The sequence below is a fragment of the Macaca nemestrina genome, chromosome 15 (assembly GCF_043159975.1).
Source record: "Macaca nemestrina isolate mMacNem1 chromosome 15, mMacNem.hap1, whole genome shotgun sequence".
NCBI lineage: Eukaryota > Metazoa > Chordata > Mammalia > Primates > Cercopithecidae > Macaca > Macaca nemestrina.
In genome coordinates this window covers 107,638,639-107,657,798 of record NC_092139.1, presented here as the reverse complement: position 1 = coordinate 107,657,798, position 19,160 = coordinate 107,638,639, and the positions used below count along the sequence as shown (strand labels likewise).

The 19,160-nt window shown below is 50.0% G+C and overlaps 1 protein-coding gene across 4 annotated transcripts in view; it reads right to left on the bottom strand.

The window, feature by feature from the left end:
• Positions 1-14,082: 14,082 nt before the first annotated feature.
• Positions 14,083-19,160, bottom strand: part of LOC105464411 (GRB2 related adaptor protein 2) — a 74,066-nt gene continuing 68,988 nt past the window's right edge. For all 4 annotated transcript variants that reach the window (XM_071080622.1, XM_011712293.3, XM_011712287.3 and 1 more), the window contains one exon: positions 14,083-19,105. In XM_071080622.1, the coding sequence (XP_070936723.1) occupies positions 18,926-19,105 (180 nt within the window). In that variant the 3' untranslated portion in view covers positions 14,083-18,925. The remainder of the gene's footprint in view (positions 19,106-19,160) is intronic.

Sequence of the window (19,160 nt, the reverse complement as noted above, 5' to 3'; positions counted from 1 at the left end):
AAACTTGGGGGGCTCTCTCACGCCTCTGTAAAATTCTTGGTTGGCCAGAGAGGGTGAGAGAGAGAATAACGGGAAGGGGTTCCTGCAGGCCCACTGGGAGGAGAGGCAGAGATCCTATGACTAAACGACTTGAGCAACCTTCCCGTCTGATCCACTCGACTGCTCCATGATACACATACACCGAGGTCCCTCACCTGTGTCAGAACTTACCTACGGCTTTCAACTGTTCATTCAATGACTGTTTATGGAGCACTAATTATGTACTAGGCAAGTTCTTGCCCCCACTGACCTTCCAGACTCAGGGGCTTTGCTGCTTCTCCAGCCTTGGAGGTACAGGGGGCTCCCCGTCCCCTGAAGGCGCTGCCACTGCGCTATTTTCTTGGATTTGGTGATTCCGGTTTTTTGTTTTGTTTTGTTTTGTTTTTTCCTCCCTGTCCCTCCTTCTCAGTATCCTTCGTCCATCCCTGAAACGTGGGTGTCCCTTGGGGCTCTGCCCTGACTTTCCCGCCTTTCACATCTTACCCATCCATAGGCAACCTTGCTTCCCTGTGCTTGGATGACTCTAGCTCAACTCCAGAACCCTCTCCTCAATCCGTGCCAGTTCATCAGGCTGCCTACTGGTCATCTCCACTCACACATCCCCCGGGCACCTCCGACACAACATGTCCCAAATGGCACCCGTCAGCCCCATCTCCTACGCCCCCCAGGCACGGCCCTCCTCCTGGGTTTACCATGTCCAGAATGACCCAGCCCTCCACTAGCCAGCCTCCATCTCACCAGCATGGGAAACAGGGGCTCATTTTGACTCTTTCCCTTCCCTCAGGTCACCAGGCCAGAAGGGGCTTTCTCTGGGCCAGGGTGTGATGTGATGTGGGGTAACGTGGTGTGGTTCTGTCACTGCCCCCTCCCTACTTCCTTGCTGCCACTCCCCACTCCTCCCCTCCCGGACATCCTTGCCAGAGCCTTGCAAGAGCTTCCTAACTGGGCTCCCTAACCGGATTCTCCCCTTAGATCTCTTCTAAGAGGCAAACACCATTATGTCATTTCCCTGCACAAACCCTTCCAAGGGTCCCTATCCCTGCAGGCTACAGCCCAAGCGCCTTGAGGTCACTTAGGATTCACACCTGCTTTTCTTCCCCTCCCCAAGCTCCTGCTGCTGCCACGTGTTTCTCCCCAGCCTACCGGAGACTCTTCTGTTGCCCAGGCTGGAGTGCAATGGCGCCATCTCGGCTCACCATAACCTCCGCCTCCTGGGTTCAAGCGATTCTCCTGCCTCAGCCTCCTGAGTAGCTGAGATTACAGGCATGCGCCACCATGCCTGGCTAATTTTATATTTTTAGTAGAGACGGGGTTTCTCTATGTTGGTCAGGCTGGTCTCAAACTCCCAACCTCAGGTGATTCACCTGCCTCGGCCTCCCAAAGTGCTGGGATTACAGGCGTGAGCCACTGCACCTGGCTGACTCCTTTGGTCTTTAGCCTGATGGTCGCTCTCTCCGCAGAGTCTGTCCTGGGACTCTAAGTCCGGGTGAGGGGACTTTTCTTGCTTCCCGTTAGCCCTGTCTGAGCACCCAGGCTCTGTGTTCTCATGGTCTGTCTCCCCCAACAGTTGTGAGTTCCTTGACGGCAGGACTGTCATATTCGTCAGGATGTTCCCAGGCCTTAGGTTCTAACTCCTGGGGTTTCGTCCCAGGTCACCCTCTTTTGTTTTGTTTTGTTTTGTTTTGTTTGAGACAGAGTTTTGCTCTTGTCACCCAGGCTGGAGTGCAGTGGCACCATCTCGGCCCACTACAACCTCCGCCTCCCAGGTTCAAGCGAGTCTCCTGCCTCGGCCTCCCAAGTTGCTGGGATTACAGGCATGCCACCACGCCAGGCTAATTTTTGTATTTTTAGTAGAGATAGGGTTTCATCATATTGGTCAGGCTGGTCTCGAACTCCTGACTTCAGGTGATCCGCCCACCTAAGCCTTCCAAAGTGCTGGGATTACAGGCATGGTGGCTCACATTTTTTTTTTTGAGATGGAGACTCGCTCTGTCGCCGAGCTGAAGTGCAGTGGCGTGATCTCGGCTCACTGTAACCTCCGCCTCCCAGGTTCAAGCAATTCTCCTGCAGAGTCGCTGGTATTACAGGCACCTACCACCATGCCCGGCTAATTTTTGTATTTTTAGTAGAGACGGGGTTTCTAGTTGTCTAGGATGGTCTCAATCTCTTGATCTCGTGATCCCCTCAGCCACCATGTCCGGCCCCCTCACCCTCTTTACTGCAAACTGATCAGGAATTCTTTCTTAAAACTTAGTAGGGTTTCCTCTCTTCTCCTGCCATAGATACGGTAGGAACATAAAAATAAGAACCCAAATGCTAAAGACAACTTAATTGAACATGAGTCTTTTCAGCCATTCTGTTGCAGTGTGACTCTGTGTATGTGTGTTTGAGTGAGACACAGAGAGAGAGAGAGAGAGAGAATGCGTATGTGTGGTAGGGTATACTACACATTCGACATTTTTTTCGAGACAGGATCTCACTCTGTTTCCCAGGCTAGAGTGCAGCGATGCAATCATAGCTCACTGCAATCTCAAACTCTTGACCTCAAGTGATCCCACCTAAGCCTCCCGAATAGCTGGGATTACAGGCTCCAGTCACCATGACTGGCTCTGGTTGACATTTTTGATTATCTTTAAAGATGAAGAAGGATTTCAGCATCCATGTCCTCCTGGGAGGCACAGTCCAAAGGAGGCCTTTTCTCCAGCCAGTGGGGGTGGAGGACCAGTATCAGGAAGAGAGAGGGTTTAATCCAAAGGCTGCCTAGGAAGAGGCCTAAGGGTTTGGCACTTTTTCCCGCCTGGAGACTCTCCGCTCCGGGGTCGTTTTGTTAGAGTTACCCCACTGTGTGTTCCTGGTGTGCACTGATCCAGCGCAAGAGCTGGTCACTGGAGAGGTGACCATGGCAGATTAGCTTGAGTTGTACCCTTTGGTCTTTAATGTCTTTTTTTTTTTTTTTTTTTTTTTTTAGAGTTTCGCTCTTTTGCCCAGCCTGGAGTAAAGTGGTACGATCTCAGCTCACTGCAACCTCCATCCCCCAGGTTCAAGTGATTCTCCTGTTTCAGCCTCCTGAGTAGCTGGGATTATAGGCACCTGCCACCACGCCCAGCTAATTTCTGTATTTTCAGTAGAGACGGGGTTTCATCATATTGGTCAGGCTGGTATCGAACTCCTGACCTCAGGTGATCCACCTGCCTTGGCCTCCCAAAGTGCTTGAAGGGACGGGGGAGGATATTCTAGGTAGTAGCTGATGGTAGGGAAGCAGGAAAGTTATGCTCCAGCTCTAGAGCAGACCTGGTACTGAGAGAGTTGAGTGGATGAAGAGTGAGTGAGTGACTGAGTAAATGTCATGCTCAAGGTAAATGCAGACTAAACCAACTGACTAGTTTAGGTCATGGTGTGTGTGTGTGCGTGTGTGTATGTACATGTGTGCATGTAAGTACATGTATGTGTATGTGCGTATCAGTGTGTAAATATGTACATATATGTGTATTTCAGGGATGGGAAAATGACAAGGAGCCAGAAATACAGGTTGTCTCACAGATACTCTTGAATGCTTGAATTCCAGGCTGAGTTTGCATTTCGTTTCCAGTTGGGAGCCATGGAAGGCTGGGAAACTGGGGAATGACAGGATAAAAATGATGCTTGAGATGGATATGCCTGACCGAGAGCACGGGATGGACCAGAGGCAGGGAGAGCCCACGGTGGGCTCCCGTGATATTTAGCGTTACAGAAAGAGTGCTGCTCAGGTTCTGAGACTGGGGAGGTTTCAGGAGGGAAGCCTTGGGGAGGCATGGGGTCTTTTCTTGCTTTCTCTAGGTAGCCACACAGGAACAGAGAGTCTTGGAGCAGAGGTTCCTGGAAGGCTGTGTAGGCAGTGCAGGGCTGCTTGGGTGAGCAACTTCACCTGTATGACAGAGGCAGAGTGCTTTTGAGTCAGACACACCTGACTTAAGGGAGTGCCTCCCTGCTTTATGGCTGGCAGCACCAGAAACATTTTTAGGCAAAGTTTAAAACAGCTCTGACCCCAACCAAGAGGCCTGGGCTGGAATTATTTCCTTAGTGTTTGTTCAGCCTTGTCCTTGGGGCCTGGAACCTGGACATCCCAGGGCACAGGCCCAGAGTGCACTCACCTTTTAAGGCAAGGCTGGCAGAGAGAGCACCCATCAGAAGAAGGTTCAGCAAGGCTGCTTGCTCTAGGCTGAGGGTGGAATCAAAGATGACTTTGTGAAGGGGGTGGCCTTTTCCCTGGCCTTGAAGGCTGGCTGCTGGCTAGGATGTGAACAGAGGTAAATAGAAAGGAAGGGGGCCCCTAGGTGGAGGTGGAGGGACCTATGTGAGCACAGTTACCAAAGATGGAGAAAGGTGCAGGGGTCAAGGACATGTGCAGGGCAAGGTCAGGGGTCGAGGGCATGTGCAGGGCAAGGTCAGGGGTCGAGGGCATGTGCAGGGCAAGGTCAGGGGTCGAGGGCATGTGCAGGGCAAGGTGCAGGGGTTGAGGGTGGCCCAGACGTCTTGCCTCCATGCAGCCCCACCTCCAAGAGGCAGCTTGAACCCCAGGCTGGGGGTGGCAGGGGAAGAGCTTTCCAGTAAAGCAAGTGACTGATCTGGGTGGGATGCCTTGGAAAGCAGTGGAGAGCTACCAGAGGAAGTGACCTGGGATGCCTCCGACACCCCTGCCTAGCCTGGCATTCTTCCTTCAAAAATTATTCCTTTACTTGGCCAACATCCTCAGCACTCTGTCCCTTGCAGGTGGTCATCACAGGACAGGAGTACCCTGGAATAGGATGGGTGAGGTGAGGGAGGGGAGCTCTCCCAAAGTTGATGTGCTACGTCAGCAAGTTATCAGTTTGATGAGTGCAGAGAGATTACCCTGGGGAGGGCGGAACACAGGACAGGCAAGTTTCAAAGGAAAGGAGACTGTTGCAGCAACAAGTCCCACTGGGGTGGGGCAGGGTGGGGGTGAAGAAGGCTGTTTTTGCCAAAAATGGAAAGTAGCTATCGGCAAGGTAGAGGCTGTTCCTGGGAGGGCCAGAAACCTTAGGAATGGACCAAGTTTCTTCTCTCTTTTTTTTTTTTTTTTTCTGAGATGGAGTCTCGCTCTGTTGCCCAGGCTGCAGTGCAGTGGGGCGATCTCGGCTCACTGCAACCTCCGCCTTCCGGGTTCAAGTGATTCTCCTGCCTCAGTGATCAAGTGATTCCCCCTACTCGGGAGCTGCCTCTCCCAGCTCCCGAGTAGCTGGGAATACAGGTGCGCCACCACACCCAGCTAATTTTTGTATTTTTAGTAGAGACGGGGTTTCACCATGTTGGCCAGGATGGTCTCAATCTCTTGACCTCGTGATCCGCCCGCCTCGGCCTCCCAAAGTGCTGGGATTACAGGCATGAGCCACCGCGCCCGGCCGAGTTTCTTCTCTTTCATGCCCTGTTGCTTGGCCTGGGCCATAGGAATAAACAGAATGAAGAAAGCAATCGTGATGCCTCTCCCACTTGCTAGGCTCTTACCAAGTATTTCCTGCAATTTTGTTTACTTCTCATGATAAGTCAATGCTGTTATCCCCAGTTCTCTACATCAGCTCAGAGCGGTCAAGTAACTTGTCCAGGCTCATAGCATAAGTAGCAGAGTCTGGACTGCAGCCCACGTGTGTCTGACTCAAAGCTTGTGACTTTTCCACCTCCCCACATTGCCTGGAGGAGAGAAGAGAGCATAGTTAGAAAGGAGGGGAGGGACAGGGTATACAGCTCAAGGGCGGGGTTTTCTCTGCAGGGCCAGAAGGTTCTGGAATGCCCCAGAGCAAAGCTGTCAGCTGAGAGACCACTGACCCTGACACCCTAGAGAGGCTCACTCTCTATGTAAAAGATGCGAATTTCTCCTTCTGCTCCCACCCAGGAGAAAACTCAGTTGTTGAGTGGGGATGGAGACTGTTCCCTGATACGATGACTCCAGTGTCCTTAGCCACACTCAGACATTGCCCTGTTTGTCATGTTTGTGTGGTGTTGGGGAGGGATCAGGAGTGGCCAAGACTAAAACTGGACCCTGGAGGCAGGGACCGAGAAGGAAGTGGGAGTAAAGACCAGCTGCCGGGGGTAGGATGCGTCCAACCCGTCTTCGGGGATTACAGGGCCTCCTGTGACTGTGGGTTCAGATGGTGGTGGGGGTGCTGTCAGCCGACAGGAGCAGGGGCTCCGGCACAAGATCATCAGAGTGCTGAGTGGGTGACGTGCATGGTGGGAAAGGGAGCCACCGCTGCATCATGGAGATTCGGGTGTGTAGACAGGAGGATGGGCAGCCAGTGCTCAGAAGCGTCATCTGGATTCTAGGAAGGGGATTGGCATGAACAAGGCAGGGGAACGGGTAGCTGGGTACTGCACTGGTCCCAGCGTCTGGGTCTGGGCAGAGATCTTATTGCAGAAGCAAGGGAAGGAGGTGGGGCTTGATCTCAGAACAAAAGAAGGAACAAATAGCAGACCCAAGAGGCTTATGTAGAGGCCCACATTGGAGGAGTCAGGATAGGCCCCAGCAACCTAGAGAGGCGTGGGTCTGTGCCATGGCTCCATCTGGGGCAGGAGGACCAACAGAGCCCAATAACTGGGAGAGCCTGTCTGATAGGACATCATGCTTTAGCGAGCTGGGTGTTTTAGGGACACACATTGCATCCTAAATTTTTTTTAGGAAGCCTAGGTTCAGAAGAGGACCTAGGGAGCCTAGGTACTTGTGAATATTGATGTCAGAAGTGAAATGTCTCCCAGCAGAAGGAAGAATCTCTATAACTTTTCTTTTTTTTTTTTTTTTTAAGATGGCGTCTTGCTCTGTTGCCCAGGCTGGAGTACAGTGGCACAATCTCGGCTCACTGCAACCTCCGCCTCCCAGGTTCAGGCAATTCTCCTGTCTCAGCCTCCCAAATAGCTGGGATTACAGGTGCCCGCCACCATGCCTGGCTAATTTTTGTATTTTTAGCACAGACAGAGTTTCACCATCTTGGTCAGGCTGGTCTTGAACTCCTGACTTCAGGTGATCCGCCTGCCTCGACCTCCCAAAGTGCTGGGATTACAGGTGTGAGCCACTGCGCCCAGCCATTATTTTTTTTAGACAGGGTCTTGCTCTGTCACCCAGGCTGGGGTGCAGTTGTGCCATCTCGGCTCACTGCAGCCTCCACCTCCCAGGTTCAAGCAATTCTCCCACCTCAGCCTCCGGAGTAGCCAGGAATACAAGGGCCCACCACCACGCCGGGCTAATTTTTGCTTTGTTTTGTTTTGTTTTGTTTTGGGATGGAATTTCACTCTCGTTGACCAGGCTGGAGTGCAGTGGCATGATCTCAGCTCACTGCAACCTCCATCTCCTGCATTCAAGCGATTCTCCTGCCTCAGCCTTCCAAGTAGCTGGGATTACAGGCGCCTGCCACCATGCCCAGCTAGTTTTCATATTTTTAATAGAGACAGATTTCATCATGTTGGCCAGGCTGGTCTCAATCCTGACCTCAGGTGATCCACCTGCCTCAGCCTCCCAAAGTGCTGGGATTACAGGCATGAGCCATCATGTCCAGCCAATTTTTGCATTTTTAGTAGAGATGGGATTTCACCATGTTGGCCAGGCTGATCTCAAACTCCTGACCTCAGGTGATCCACCCGCCTCGGCCTCCCAAAGTGCTGGGATTACAGGTTTGAGCCACTGCACCTGGCCTATAACTTTTATTTATCCTAATAGAGACACAAGCTTGCTAGTTTCTCTATTTTTTTAAAGAAAAATAAACTTCTTTTTTTTTTTTTTTCAAAGACACAGTCTCGGTCTGTCGCCCAGGCTGGAGTGCAGTGGTGCAATCTCAGCTCACTGCAACCTCCGCCTCCCAGGTTCAAGGGATTCTCCTGCCTCAGCCTCCTGAGTAGCTAGGATTACAGACGTGTGCCACCATGTCCAGCTAATTTTTGTATTTTTAGTAGAGACGGGGTTTCACCGTGTTGGTCAGGCTGGTCTCAAATTTCTGACCTCATGATCTGCCTGCCTCGGCCTCCCAAGGTGCTGGGATTACAGGCATGAGCCACCACGCCTGGCCTTTTTTGTTTGTTTTGTTTTGTTTTTGTTTTTTAAGATAGGGTCTTTGCTCTGTCACTCAGGCTGAGTGCAGTGGTACAATCATAGCTCACTGCAGTCTCAAACTCCTGAGCTCAAGTGATCCTACTACCTCTGCCTCTGGAGTAGCTGGGACTATAGGCAGGTACCTGTATGTACCACACCTGGCTAATTAAAAAAAACAAAAAAACAAAACAAACAAACAAAACAAATTGAGGGCCGGGCACTGTGGCTCATGCCTGTAATCTCAGGACTTTGGGAGGCCGAGGCAGGCAGATCACTTGAGGTCAGGAGTTGGAGACCAGCCTGGCCAATGTGGTGAAAACTGTCTCTACTAAAAATACAAAAATTAGCTTGGTATGGTGGCACATGCTTGTAATCCCAATTACTAGGGAGGCTGAGGCACGAGAATCGCTTGAACCCAGGAGGCGGAGGTTGCAGCGAGTGGAGATTGCGCCACTGCACTCCAGCCTGGGTGACAGAGTAAAACTCTCTCTCAAAAAAAAAAAATTTTTTTTTTTTTTGGTAGAGACAGAGTCTTGCTATGTTGCCCAGACTAAGACATAAACTTAATGTATTCCTTTTCTGCACCCATCTTGAGTCACTCTTTGCCGAAGAGGGGTCTGAGGATCAGTGCTCATTCAAGGTACGCCATCCGCATGCATCAGTGGTTTAGAGCAAGAAGAGACCCAGCCTCTCCTTCATTTTTCTAGGAAGAAACTGAGGCCCAGAAGGGTTGAGAGACTTCCCTTAGGTCCAGGGGTTCAGGAGAGAGTGGGGACAGAATCCTGGCTGCAGACCCCCAGCCAGCGCTCCCTTCCTCTGCGCCCCCCACCCATCTGGACTTGCCATGGTAACTAAGCCTCCTGCAGTGTGGGAAGCAGTTACCTAGCAACTTCCCATAACCAGGTTAGAGCCGAGGGAGTGAGATAGCACATGCTGCCTGCCCTGGGGAATTTAGATTTGTAGAAATGGGATCGCCCACGTCATAGTGTGGCCACAAATGACCCTGCATAGAGCCATGCCTGGAAGCCCCTGTCGGAGAGAGTCTCACATCAGGATCAGTGAGTCTCGGGGATGATGGCACAGCCCTGGGCTGGCCGAGGTGTCCACCCCTGCAGCGGATGCAGGGCCCCACTGTGTACAGTGCTGGTTTCTCTGAACAGCATGGAACCTGTCCCCATTGATCTGCTGGCTCAGTGTGGATGGGGGATCCATGGAGGAAGACTGATGGAAAGGCTGTGTGTGTGTCCTTGCAGGCGTCTCACTGTGGCGGGGGGAATGGCAGGGGAGCTGTGCTCTTTCATGCTCCCTCTTGTTCCCTAATTATGTCAAGAAATGTTTATGAAATGACATGATCGTAAAGTAAGTGACTCTTCCTGTAATGTTCCCTGTATATTGAGTTTTGACAGCCATCCGCCACCCCCACACCCTCACCTGCTTCTTGCTGTGGGCAGAGCCCTGCCTGGGTTCCCAGGTTCTGCCTCCTGAAGGGTCCTAACAAGTGGCCTAAGCCAGTTATGGCAGCCTCATTCTCTTGGAAATGGCTGGTGTAAGAACAGCATGGGATCCAGTCTTGCCAGTGGGATCTGTGTGATTGGCTGCTGAAGGACCTCCAAGAAGGAAAGGGTTTTCTCATTGAGCAGAATTGGGAGAGAATGTGCCCCTTTTCCATTAGACATTGTCACGTCTGCATGTGATGTCTGGAGCTGTAAGCCAGTTCTGCATGTGATGTCTGGAACTGTAAGCCACTGAGAAGAGACACCACTGATGCTCGGAGACATCACTGATGCAATGTTGGGCCATTGTGTTAAGCCAGCCAATAGCTGTCTTCTCTCTGGACTTCTTTTGATGGGAAATCATGAGCCTCTTGTTGTTCTAGAGCCTTTTGGTCAGGCCTCTGTTTTTTCACCTCCACTCACTCACTTGGCACTAATCTGAGTGGGTCACTGAATATATGCCTCAACAAGTCTTGGTATTAAAGGTAAAGCACCCAAAGAAAACAAGCGTTCCATATCTTTGATTTACTGACTAAATCAAAGATGGGACTCCCTGATCCTTTATCTCCTCAGTTGGAGCTGAAGTCGGACTAGCAGTTGCATGCCCAGCTCTTGCAGGTCTGAATAGACTTCTCCCTAAAGAGCCTGATGGTGTCCCTGGTATTCCCAGCATCTGACACATTTCACTCATTCATTCATTCATTCATTCATGCGGTGGTGGGCTGGGGCTGGCTCCTATCTGCCCGTGAAAAACAATTATGCACATATCTTCCAAACTCTGGGTTCAATGATGTCATGTTGGTAGCCTGAAATCTGCCATGGTGGGAGTTGTTCTTTTTTAAGTAGATTTTTTTTTTTTTTCCAGCAGTTTTAGGATCACAGCAAAATGGAACAGAAGACACAGGGAGCTCCCATATACCCCCCATCCCCACACATGCACAACCTCCCCCACTGTCAACATCCTTCAGCAGAGTGATATATTTGTTAAAATTGTTGATCCTACAGTGACACACCATAATCACCCAAAATGCAGAGTTTACATTAGGGTTCACTCTTCCTGTTGTGCATTCTATGGGTTTTGAAAAATGTGTCATGCCATGTGTCTATTGTTGTGGCATCACATTTAGGAGTTTCACTGCCCTAAAAATCCCCCGTTCTCTGCATATTCATCCCTCCCTCCCTCAACCCTTCCAACCACTGATCTTTTTACTTTTTACCTCTCTAGTTTTTCCTTTTCTAGCATGCCATGTAGTTGAAACCATATAGTGTGTAGTCTCTTCATATTGGCTTATTTCACATAGTGATATGCATTTAAGGGCTGGGTGCGGTGGCTCACGCCTGTAATCCCAGCACTTTGGGAGGCTGAAGTGGGCAGATCACCTGAGGTCAGGAGTTCAAAACCAGTCTGGCCAACATGGTGAAACCCCATCTGTACTAAAAAACCAAAAAAAAATCAGCCAAGCGTGGTGACGTGCGCCTGTAATCCCAGCTACTTGGGAGACGGAAGTAGGATAATTGCTTGAACCAGGGAGATGGAGATGGCAGTGAGCTGAGATTGCGCCACTGCACTCCAGCCTGGTTGACAGAGTGAAACTCTGTCTTAATAATAATAGCATGCATTTAAAGGTTTTCATCTTTTCATAGCTTGGTAGCTCATTTCTTTCTGAATACTGTTATATTGTCCGGAGGTACCACAGTTGATTTATTCATTCACCTATTGTAGGACATTTTGGTTTCTTCTAAGTTTTGGCAATTATAAATAAAGCCACTATAAATATCCATGTTCAGATATTTGTGTGGATGTTTTCAACACCTTTTGGTAAATAACGAGTGTGAATGCTGGATCCTATGACCAGAGTAAGTTTAGTTTTGCAAGAAACAGTCAAACTATCTTCCAAAGTGGCTGTACCATTTTGTCTTCCCATCATCGATGAATGAGAGTTTCTGTTGCTTCACGTAATCACCAGCATTTGATGTTGTCAGTATTCTAGATATGGGGCATTCTTATCGGTGTGTGGTGATATTTCATTGTTTTAATTTGCATTTTCCTAATGACATATGATATTGAGCATCTTTTGATCTCCTCACTTGCCATCTATATCTTCTTCTGTGAGCTGTCTGTTCATGTCTTTTGCCCATTTTTAAATCGGGTTGTTCATTTTCTTATTGTTGAGTTTTGTTGTTGTTGTTGTTTTGTTTTTTTTTTTTTGAGATGGAGTCTTGCTCTGTTGCCCAGGCTAGAGTGCAGTGGCACAAACTTGGCTCACTGCAACCTCCACCTCCCGGGTTCAAGCAATTTTCCTGCCTCATCCTCCCAAGTAGCTGGGATTACAGTCGCCCGCCACTGCACCCGGCTAATTTTTGTATTTTTAGTAGAGACAGGGTTTCACCATCTTGGCCAGGCTGGTCTCGAACTCCTGACCTCATGATTCACTTGCTTCAGCCTCCCAAAGTGCTAGGATTACAGGTGTGAGCCACTGCACCCCGCCTATTGTTGAGTTTTAAGAGTTCTTTGTCTATCATAGTCGTTTATCAGATATGTCTTCTGTACATATTTTCTCCTGGTCTGTGACTTGTCTTCTCATTCTCTTGGCATATAGTGGGAGTGTTTACACCACAGAATTGGCAAATACTACAAGTCAGGGCTTCCTCTCAGAGAGAGCCAATTATTAAACTTTTACCAGCACACCACTGCATCCAGGCATCAACCATTTATTGACTGCACTGCTTGTCTTTGACCTAAAAAAGATTCGGTCTAGTGGAGGAGGTAGATCAGTGAATCACTGACAATGGTGTTCTGAGTATTGGGATAGAGGGAGAACAAGGTTACTACAGGAACATAATGGGGGGCTGGGGCGGGGGGCACTTATGTCAATCATAATATTGGGATGGTTTCCCAGTGGAGACCTTGAGCCCCGAGCTAATGATTTCAAAGTAAGTAACAGTTGTCTGGACCCATGCTGCCCAATAAGACAGCCCCTTGCCACATGTGGCTATTTCAGTCATTTGTACCAGGCACGTTTCAAGTATTCAATAGCCACATGTGGCTAGTGGCTACCACATTGGATGGATCAGACACAGAGCTTTTCCCTCATCACAGAAAGTCCTAATGGACAGCACTTGTCTAGACAAGACAGCGGGAGGAAGCACTCTAGGCAAAAAGAACAGAATGTGGGCGGCTCAGAGGTCTGAGAAAACATGCCTCATTCTGGGAACCAAAAATCGTTCTAAGGGACTGAAGTAAAGGGTGTTTGGGACTAGAGAGGTAGAAGATGTGGCTGAACAAATAAGGCAGCAGACAGATCACAAAAGGCCTTTAGTGCGAAGCTAAGGAGGTTAAACTCCAGCCTGAAGACCATGAAGAACCCAAGGATTTGAGCAGAAGCTTGGTATCATCAGCCTGTCTCTGAATAAGATCTCCCTGACTGCCTTGGAGGCTGGATTACAGGGGGCCAGCCAGGAATGCAGGGAGACGAGCGCTGAGACTATTGCAGTCACCAGGGAAAGAAATGAGAGAGGTTTGAAGTAAGGCAGTGGCTATGGAATGGGTGCAGAGAAGGGACAGAGTTGAGAGATGTGAAGGACCCAATGGCTGATTGTGTCTGACTCTGAAGAGGTGCTTTGTAAATATTTGTTGATGTAATGAATGAATTATAGCAAAACTTAAAATAATACGAGTGGGTGCACAGCTACTGGGCTTCTAGGTGGTATCTACTGCACAAATGTTGTGGTGCAGGGGACACCCTTGCCTTGGTATGGACAGGCTGAAGTGTTGACTTTAGACAAAGAAAACGGCAAATATTTTGGCCATGCTAATCAGTCCCCAGTGTGGGCTGTTGTGTTTCAGGTTAGCTGGGAGCTAATGATGGCATGTAGGTACATTCCGCTTGTTTTGAGCGGAAGGAGAAAGAGGCAACAGGGAAGAGTGAGAAAAGAGAGATGGAGGGAAGGGTTGGTATCCCCTGTTCTGTCTGATGGAGGGAGGGCTCTGCTGAGAAGAGAGCCAGCTGTGCTCATGGAAGATGCTGAGGGAGCCAGGGACCAACCAGTGCCTCTCAGAATTGGGCACAGGCCATCCTCCCCTCTACCTCTTCCCCAATCTTCTTGTCATGGGGACTGCAGGGCGGATTTGGTGTCCTGAAGGATTGGGTCAATTCACCAGCAGATAAATGTGGTACATAGTGGATCTGCAGAATCTAGGAAGGCATTGTCAGCAGAGGATGTGTGGGGCAACAGAGCACTGGAACCAGAGAAGGAAGTGTGAGTATACTGGTGCCTAAACACGTGAGAGATACCAGCCTCCCTCTCTTGGCCTCTCGGAAGTTAACTGGAGGAGAATCCAAAGACAGTGGCTACAGCTACTGGAACCTGGATATCATTGTAAATATGACCTTGTTTGCATCCATAGGTCTGTTAGGCCCAAGACAGTTGAGTTACAAAACGAGTAAATAGATGAGATGAAGCAGGTCCAATCATTCCTCCATTAGAAAAATATTTACTGAGCCTCTGTGTGCTAGATGTTGGGTGTACAATGGTTTACAAAACAGAGGTGACCCCTGCTCCGTGGAGCTTACAGTCTAATAGCCATACAGCTCAGTCTGGCACCATCATCTGCGTACATACTATTCAGAAAAGGCACAGGATTCATGAGACCATCTTAGGAGAAGGATTATTTTAGATTAGGGGGCAGGGAGGACTGTTTGGAAGTGACATTTAAACCCAGACCTGGGCCCAGCATGGTGGCTCACACCTATCATCCCAGCACTTTGAGAAGCCAAGGTGGATCACCTGAGGTCAGGAGTTCAAGACCACCCTGGCCAACATGGTGAAACCCTGTCTCCACCAAAAATGCAAAAATTAGCCAGGTCTGGTAACATGCCCCTGTAATCTCAGCTACTCGGAAGGCTGAGGTGGGAGAATCACTTGAACTTGGGAGGCAGAGGTTGCAGTGAGCTGAGACTGTGCCACTGCATTCCAGCCTGGGAAACAGAGCAAGACCCCATCTGAAACAAAAAACCAACCCAGACCTGGAGATGAACAAAAGTTAGCAGGGTTAGCAGGGGATGTGCCTCCAGGCAGCAAGAATGGCAAGTGTGAAAGGTTTGGGGACAAATCCCTGGCTATTTGGAGGCTGAAAAGCCAGTGGGGCAGGAGCATAAAAGCAAGGGGCAGGGGAGGCAGAAGAGGCGGCTGAGGAGTGAGGCAGGCGCCAGACTTCACAGGGCCACATTAGGACTTTGGACTTAAACCTAAATCCAGTAGGAAGGGGAGTGATGTGATCAGATTTATTTTTACAAAGATCGCTTTGGCATCTGTGTGGAGGGCCGGATTACAGGAGAGAATGCAGGGAGAAGGGTATGAAAGCTGACAATTATCAAAGCAAGAGACAATGGCGGCATGGCCAAGGTGAGGGAGTAAAGTGGAGGAACTGAGGAAGCATTTTTTAGAAAGAATTGAGACAATCAAGGTTTTTCTCACACCCTTGCCTTGGTATAGACGGGCTGAAATGTTGGCTTAGACAAGGCAAACAGCAAATATTTCGGCCATGCTAATCTGTCCCCCGGATGGGCTGTCGTGTTTTAGGTTAGCTGGGAGCACAGTCCCCTGCCCCAACCAGGGCCACGTCTGACCAGAGTCAATTTTATGACTAAAGATTTCCTGACAAAACTTTTACAACTTCTGCAACCTCTGCTCATGTTTAAAATAATTACTATTAGGAAACAGTAATTGTTATAGGAAATTCCTGTTTGCATTTCATCTGAATTCCTCTCACATTACATTTTTTTAATTCTAGATAAAGATGCTAAAATAATAAGTCACCGGGGCCGCCAAATATGAATGACGTCAATAATGACAGTTCTGCATTGCATCTGTCCCAAAGCCAAAGTGACCTATTCGTCAGCAGCAAAGAAAAATGGCCGAATATCCTCAGAAGAAGAACCCAATTAGAGTTTTGCTCACTGCTAAGTTCTTCGCCTTTGCTACTTAACATGTGTACCCAGTAATAGCACCCGGAAGCTTGTTAGAAATTCAGGACCGAGTTGGAAGCTGCATTTCAACACGATCCCCAGGCAATTGGTAGGCACTTTAAATTTTGAGAAGCACCATGGTTAGATCACCCTGGGGCCATCTAAAAGTGGGTGGGCAGTGGCTGGTGCCAGATATTTGAAATGCGGTGAGGCACAGCGAGTGGTGAGGAAAACCCAACCACTGGTCCAACAGGAACTGGCTTTTCTTTTTTTTTTTTTTTTTTTGAGACGGAGTCTGGCTCTGTCGCCCGGGCTAGAGTGCAGTGGCCGGATCTCAGCTCACTGCAAGCTCCGCCCCCCGGGTTTACACCATTCTCCTGCCTCAGCCTCCCGAGTAGCTAGGACTACAGGTGCCCGCTGCCTCGCCCGGCTAGTTTTTTGTATTTTTTAGTAGAGACGGGGTTTCACCGTGTTCGCCAGGATGGTCTCGATCTCCTGACCTCGTGATCCGCCCGTCTCGGCCTCCCAAAGTGCTGGGATTACAGGCTTGAGCCACCGCGCCCGGCCAGGAACTGGCTTTTCTCTGGAAGCGCCAAGCTCCCAAGTCACATAGAACGTTGCAGCTAAACTCGGGGGACAATGTTGGCTGCTGGTTGTGTGACTGGTGAGAGGCGCTGGCTGGACCCTCCTCTGGTGCTGAAATGCTATCCGGTAGAAACTAGGGCCCGTGGGGACACATGAGGAGGGACTCCCCCTGGCAGCACCAGAGGCTGAGGGAGGTTGAGCTCCCTTTCCCCCGCCCGTTCGTAACGTGGACAGTTTGGTTCTTGTCCTCTTTACCTGGCCGCTAACAGCCCTCATTCCTTGTGGGTTCCTTCTGAATGGAGGCATGCTGACGAGCACGGGAAGGACGCTTTGGCATCTCAGTACAAAATACCCTTCAGTAGCTTTAGCTAGAACAAAACACTGAGTTCCAGGGGTTCTGAAAGCTCTGCTTATACCACCTGCCTATGGGGTCAGCTCCTGCAGGCTGATGATGCCTGTCACCCCTTGGTCTCGTTCTCACTCTCTACCTGAGGGTTATGCGACACAGACACCAGACACAGCCTGGCCAAACAAGGACACTTTGTTTTATTACTGCTTTCTTGAGAAGTCTTTCAAGGCACAAAATCTCCACCAGAATCCAATCACGTACCTCTGTCTAACTAGAGCTGGTCCTCCCACATCATCAGACAACTGGATGAAGTTTGTGGGCTGTTTAAAGCATATGGTTTGTAAATACTGTAAAATCAAACATTACTTTTGGCTTTTATTTACTGCCGCATTTCACATTACCTAGCACCAAAATAGCTGGGGAGGTCTTCTCTGCCTTTGTTCTTGCTCCTGTTCTTTTTCTTATGCTTCTTTGCTCCCTGCCTTCCACAGCAGCGGTTTCTCTGCTCCGATTCTTCCTCTCCCCACTGCCTGGCCCTCCTCCTGCACCGTCTGCCCACCAACTCCACACCGCTCTCTTCCCTAGCCGCACTCACCCTCTCCCCTTCCTCCCCCTGTGCCTCTCACACTGCCCCTTGATACTCCTGGACGTCTTAGCTACCTTTCCCTGTCTCTGCTTTCACTTCCAAAAGCTGCAGGCACTCCTTCCTCAGGCTCGACTCCCCCCTGCCTCCACCAGGCTATTTTCTTTTCCCTCCCTATACCCACCATGAGTTCCTTTTTTCCTCTTTCCTCTAAAGGAAACATGGGGATCAGAGAACTGTAGAATCAGAGTCACAAGGGACACTGCTTGTGCTACACTGGCAGTTACTTCTGAGTCAGAAAATCTTTCTTCTCCAATCACCTGCAATAATGGCTGCCCCCAACCCCGTCCCTCCTTAGAGCGAGAGAGGCTGGGGAAGAGAAAACTTCCAGGCTCCCTCACCAACACTTTCTCCCCTCTTTCCTGTCTCACCACACAGACACACAGATGCATGCGCACACATGTCCACACATACAGGAATGCACACATGCACACACAAGCACACATGTATACACATAGGAGTGCACACATATGTGCCTGCAAGCACACATGGGCACACCCGCGGGGTACACACCCACACCCACAAACTCCGAGTGCCCTTGGTGAAGAAGGGGTTTGCGCCTGGCCTCCTCTAAGGCCCTGAGCTTCCTCTCCAGTGTTTCCTTCGTCCCTGGCCAGGCTGACGTCTGCTGCGCACCTGCAGGGTGAGCACTTGGACACATGATTCTAGCTTGAGGGGATGGAGAGGGACAGCCATGGTGGGGTTCCTTACTCCAGGTGCAACTCTTGGGTGGCAGGAGGACAGCAATGGTCAGACTGAACAGGGAGCTCACATAAAAGCCAGCTTCCACCTAGGGTCATATTTAGTCAATCAATCCACAGTCAGTGCTCTTATTAAGTGGGCTTCTTTCCATGCCACTGGGCAAGGCATCTTCAAAACAAAATCAAGAGGGAAAATGAACACAGCCCTGAAGACACACTCTTGTAACATAAAACAATGACTCTAACATTCAGCATTCTCAGCCAGAGCTTCTCCAAGCTCTTTATGGAGTCTAGGATGCTATTTCCTTCATAGCTGGGGAAGTAGAGGTTACACAGAGTAAGCTGCTTGGGGATCATGGAAAATCCCTCGATTTCCCAGGACTTGGCTCCTCACATTGGAACATTCATTTGAAAGACCCAAGGAATATTAATTTGAACAGAGATGGATGTCTCAGCTAGGTGTTGACTAGGAGGCCAGCCTCGCACAGGCAGAGTCTCTCCAACCCCGTCCTGCCTCCACATCCCTGCTCAGACTGGCTTGGCTGCCCGTGGCACTGAGCCGCACCTTAATTCCCAATGCAGCAGTGCCCACCCCTTGGAGAATAGGAGGAGAGCTGCCCTGCAAGCCCTCCAGGTGAGCGGGGCTTGCAGGTCAGCTAGAACGTGCCCCACCATGTTCAACCCCACCCTGTTGTTCTGTGTCCAATGCCGAGGTGCAGTCTCTGCTTAGCTGTTCTCCGTGAAAATTCCCAAGACAAGGAGGAAGCAGTGACAGCTGAAGGCCAGGACAAAGCTCCATTTCATCTCCCTGCCCCCCTCCCAACTCCCCCAGTGCCTTCCACACACCCCTGAGGGGAGCAGAAAAGCAAGTGTGAATATTCTTCTCCACCTGAGTTCCCTTTTGCATCAACTAATTACCAGCCCAATTGCCAATAAATTACTAGTATAAAATGTTGTGTGTGCACAGGCAGACACGGATAGATGTATGTATATATAGTCATGGAGTCCAGCCTTTTTTCCTTGCCCCCTTCCTTGTGGGCAGCTCCAGACAAAAAGCTTCTGTCCCCTGAAGGGTTCATCGGGTCATGGGTGCCACGTAGTTGGCAGGGAAGAGGCCCAGCTTGTTGTGCAGGCGGCCGGTCCACCAGGATGGGTTGGAGCTATCCAGGACTTCCACCACCTCCCCGCTGTGGAAACCCAGCTCGTCATCCTCCAGGGCCTCAAAGTCGTACAGCGCCCGGGCCCACCGCACTCGCTGTTGGGGGAAGCACAGAAGAGGCTCTGCTGAGTTGTGGGCTGGGCAGGCAGGG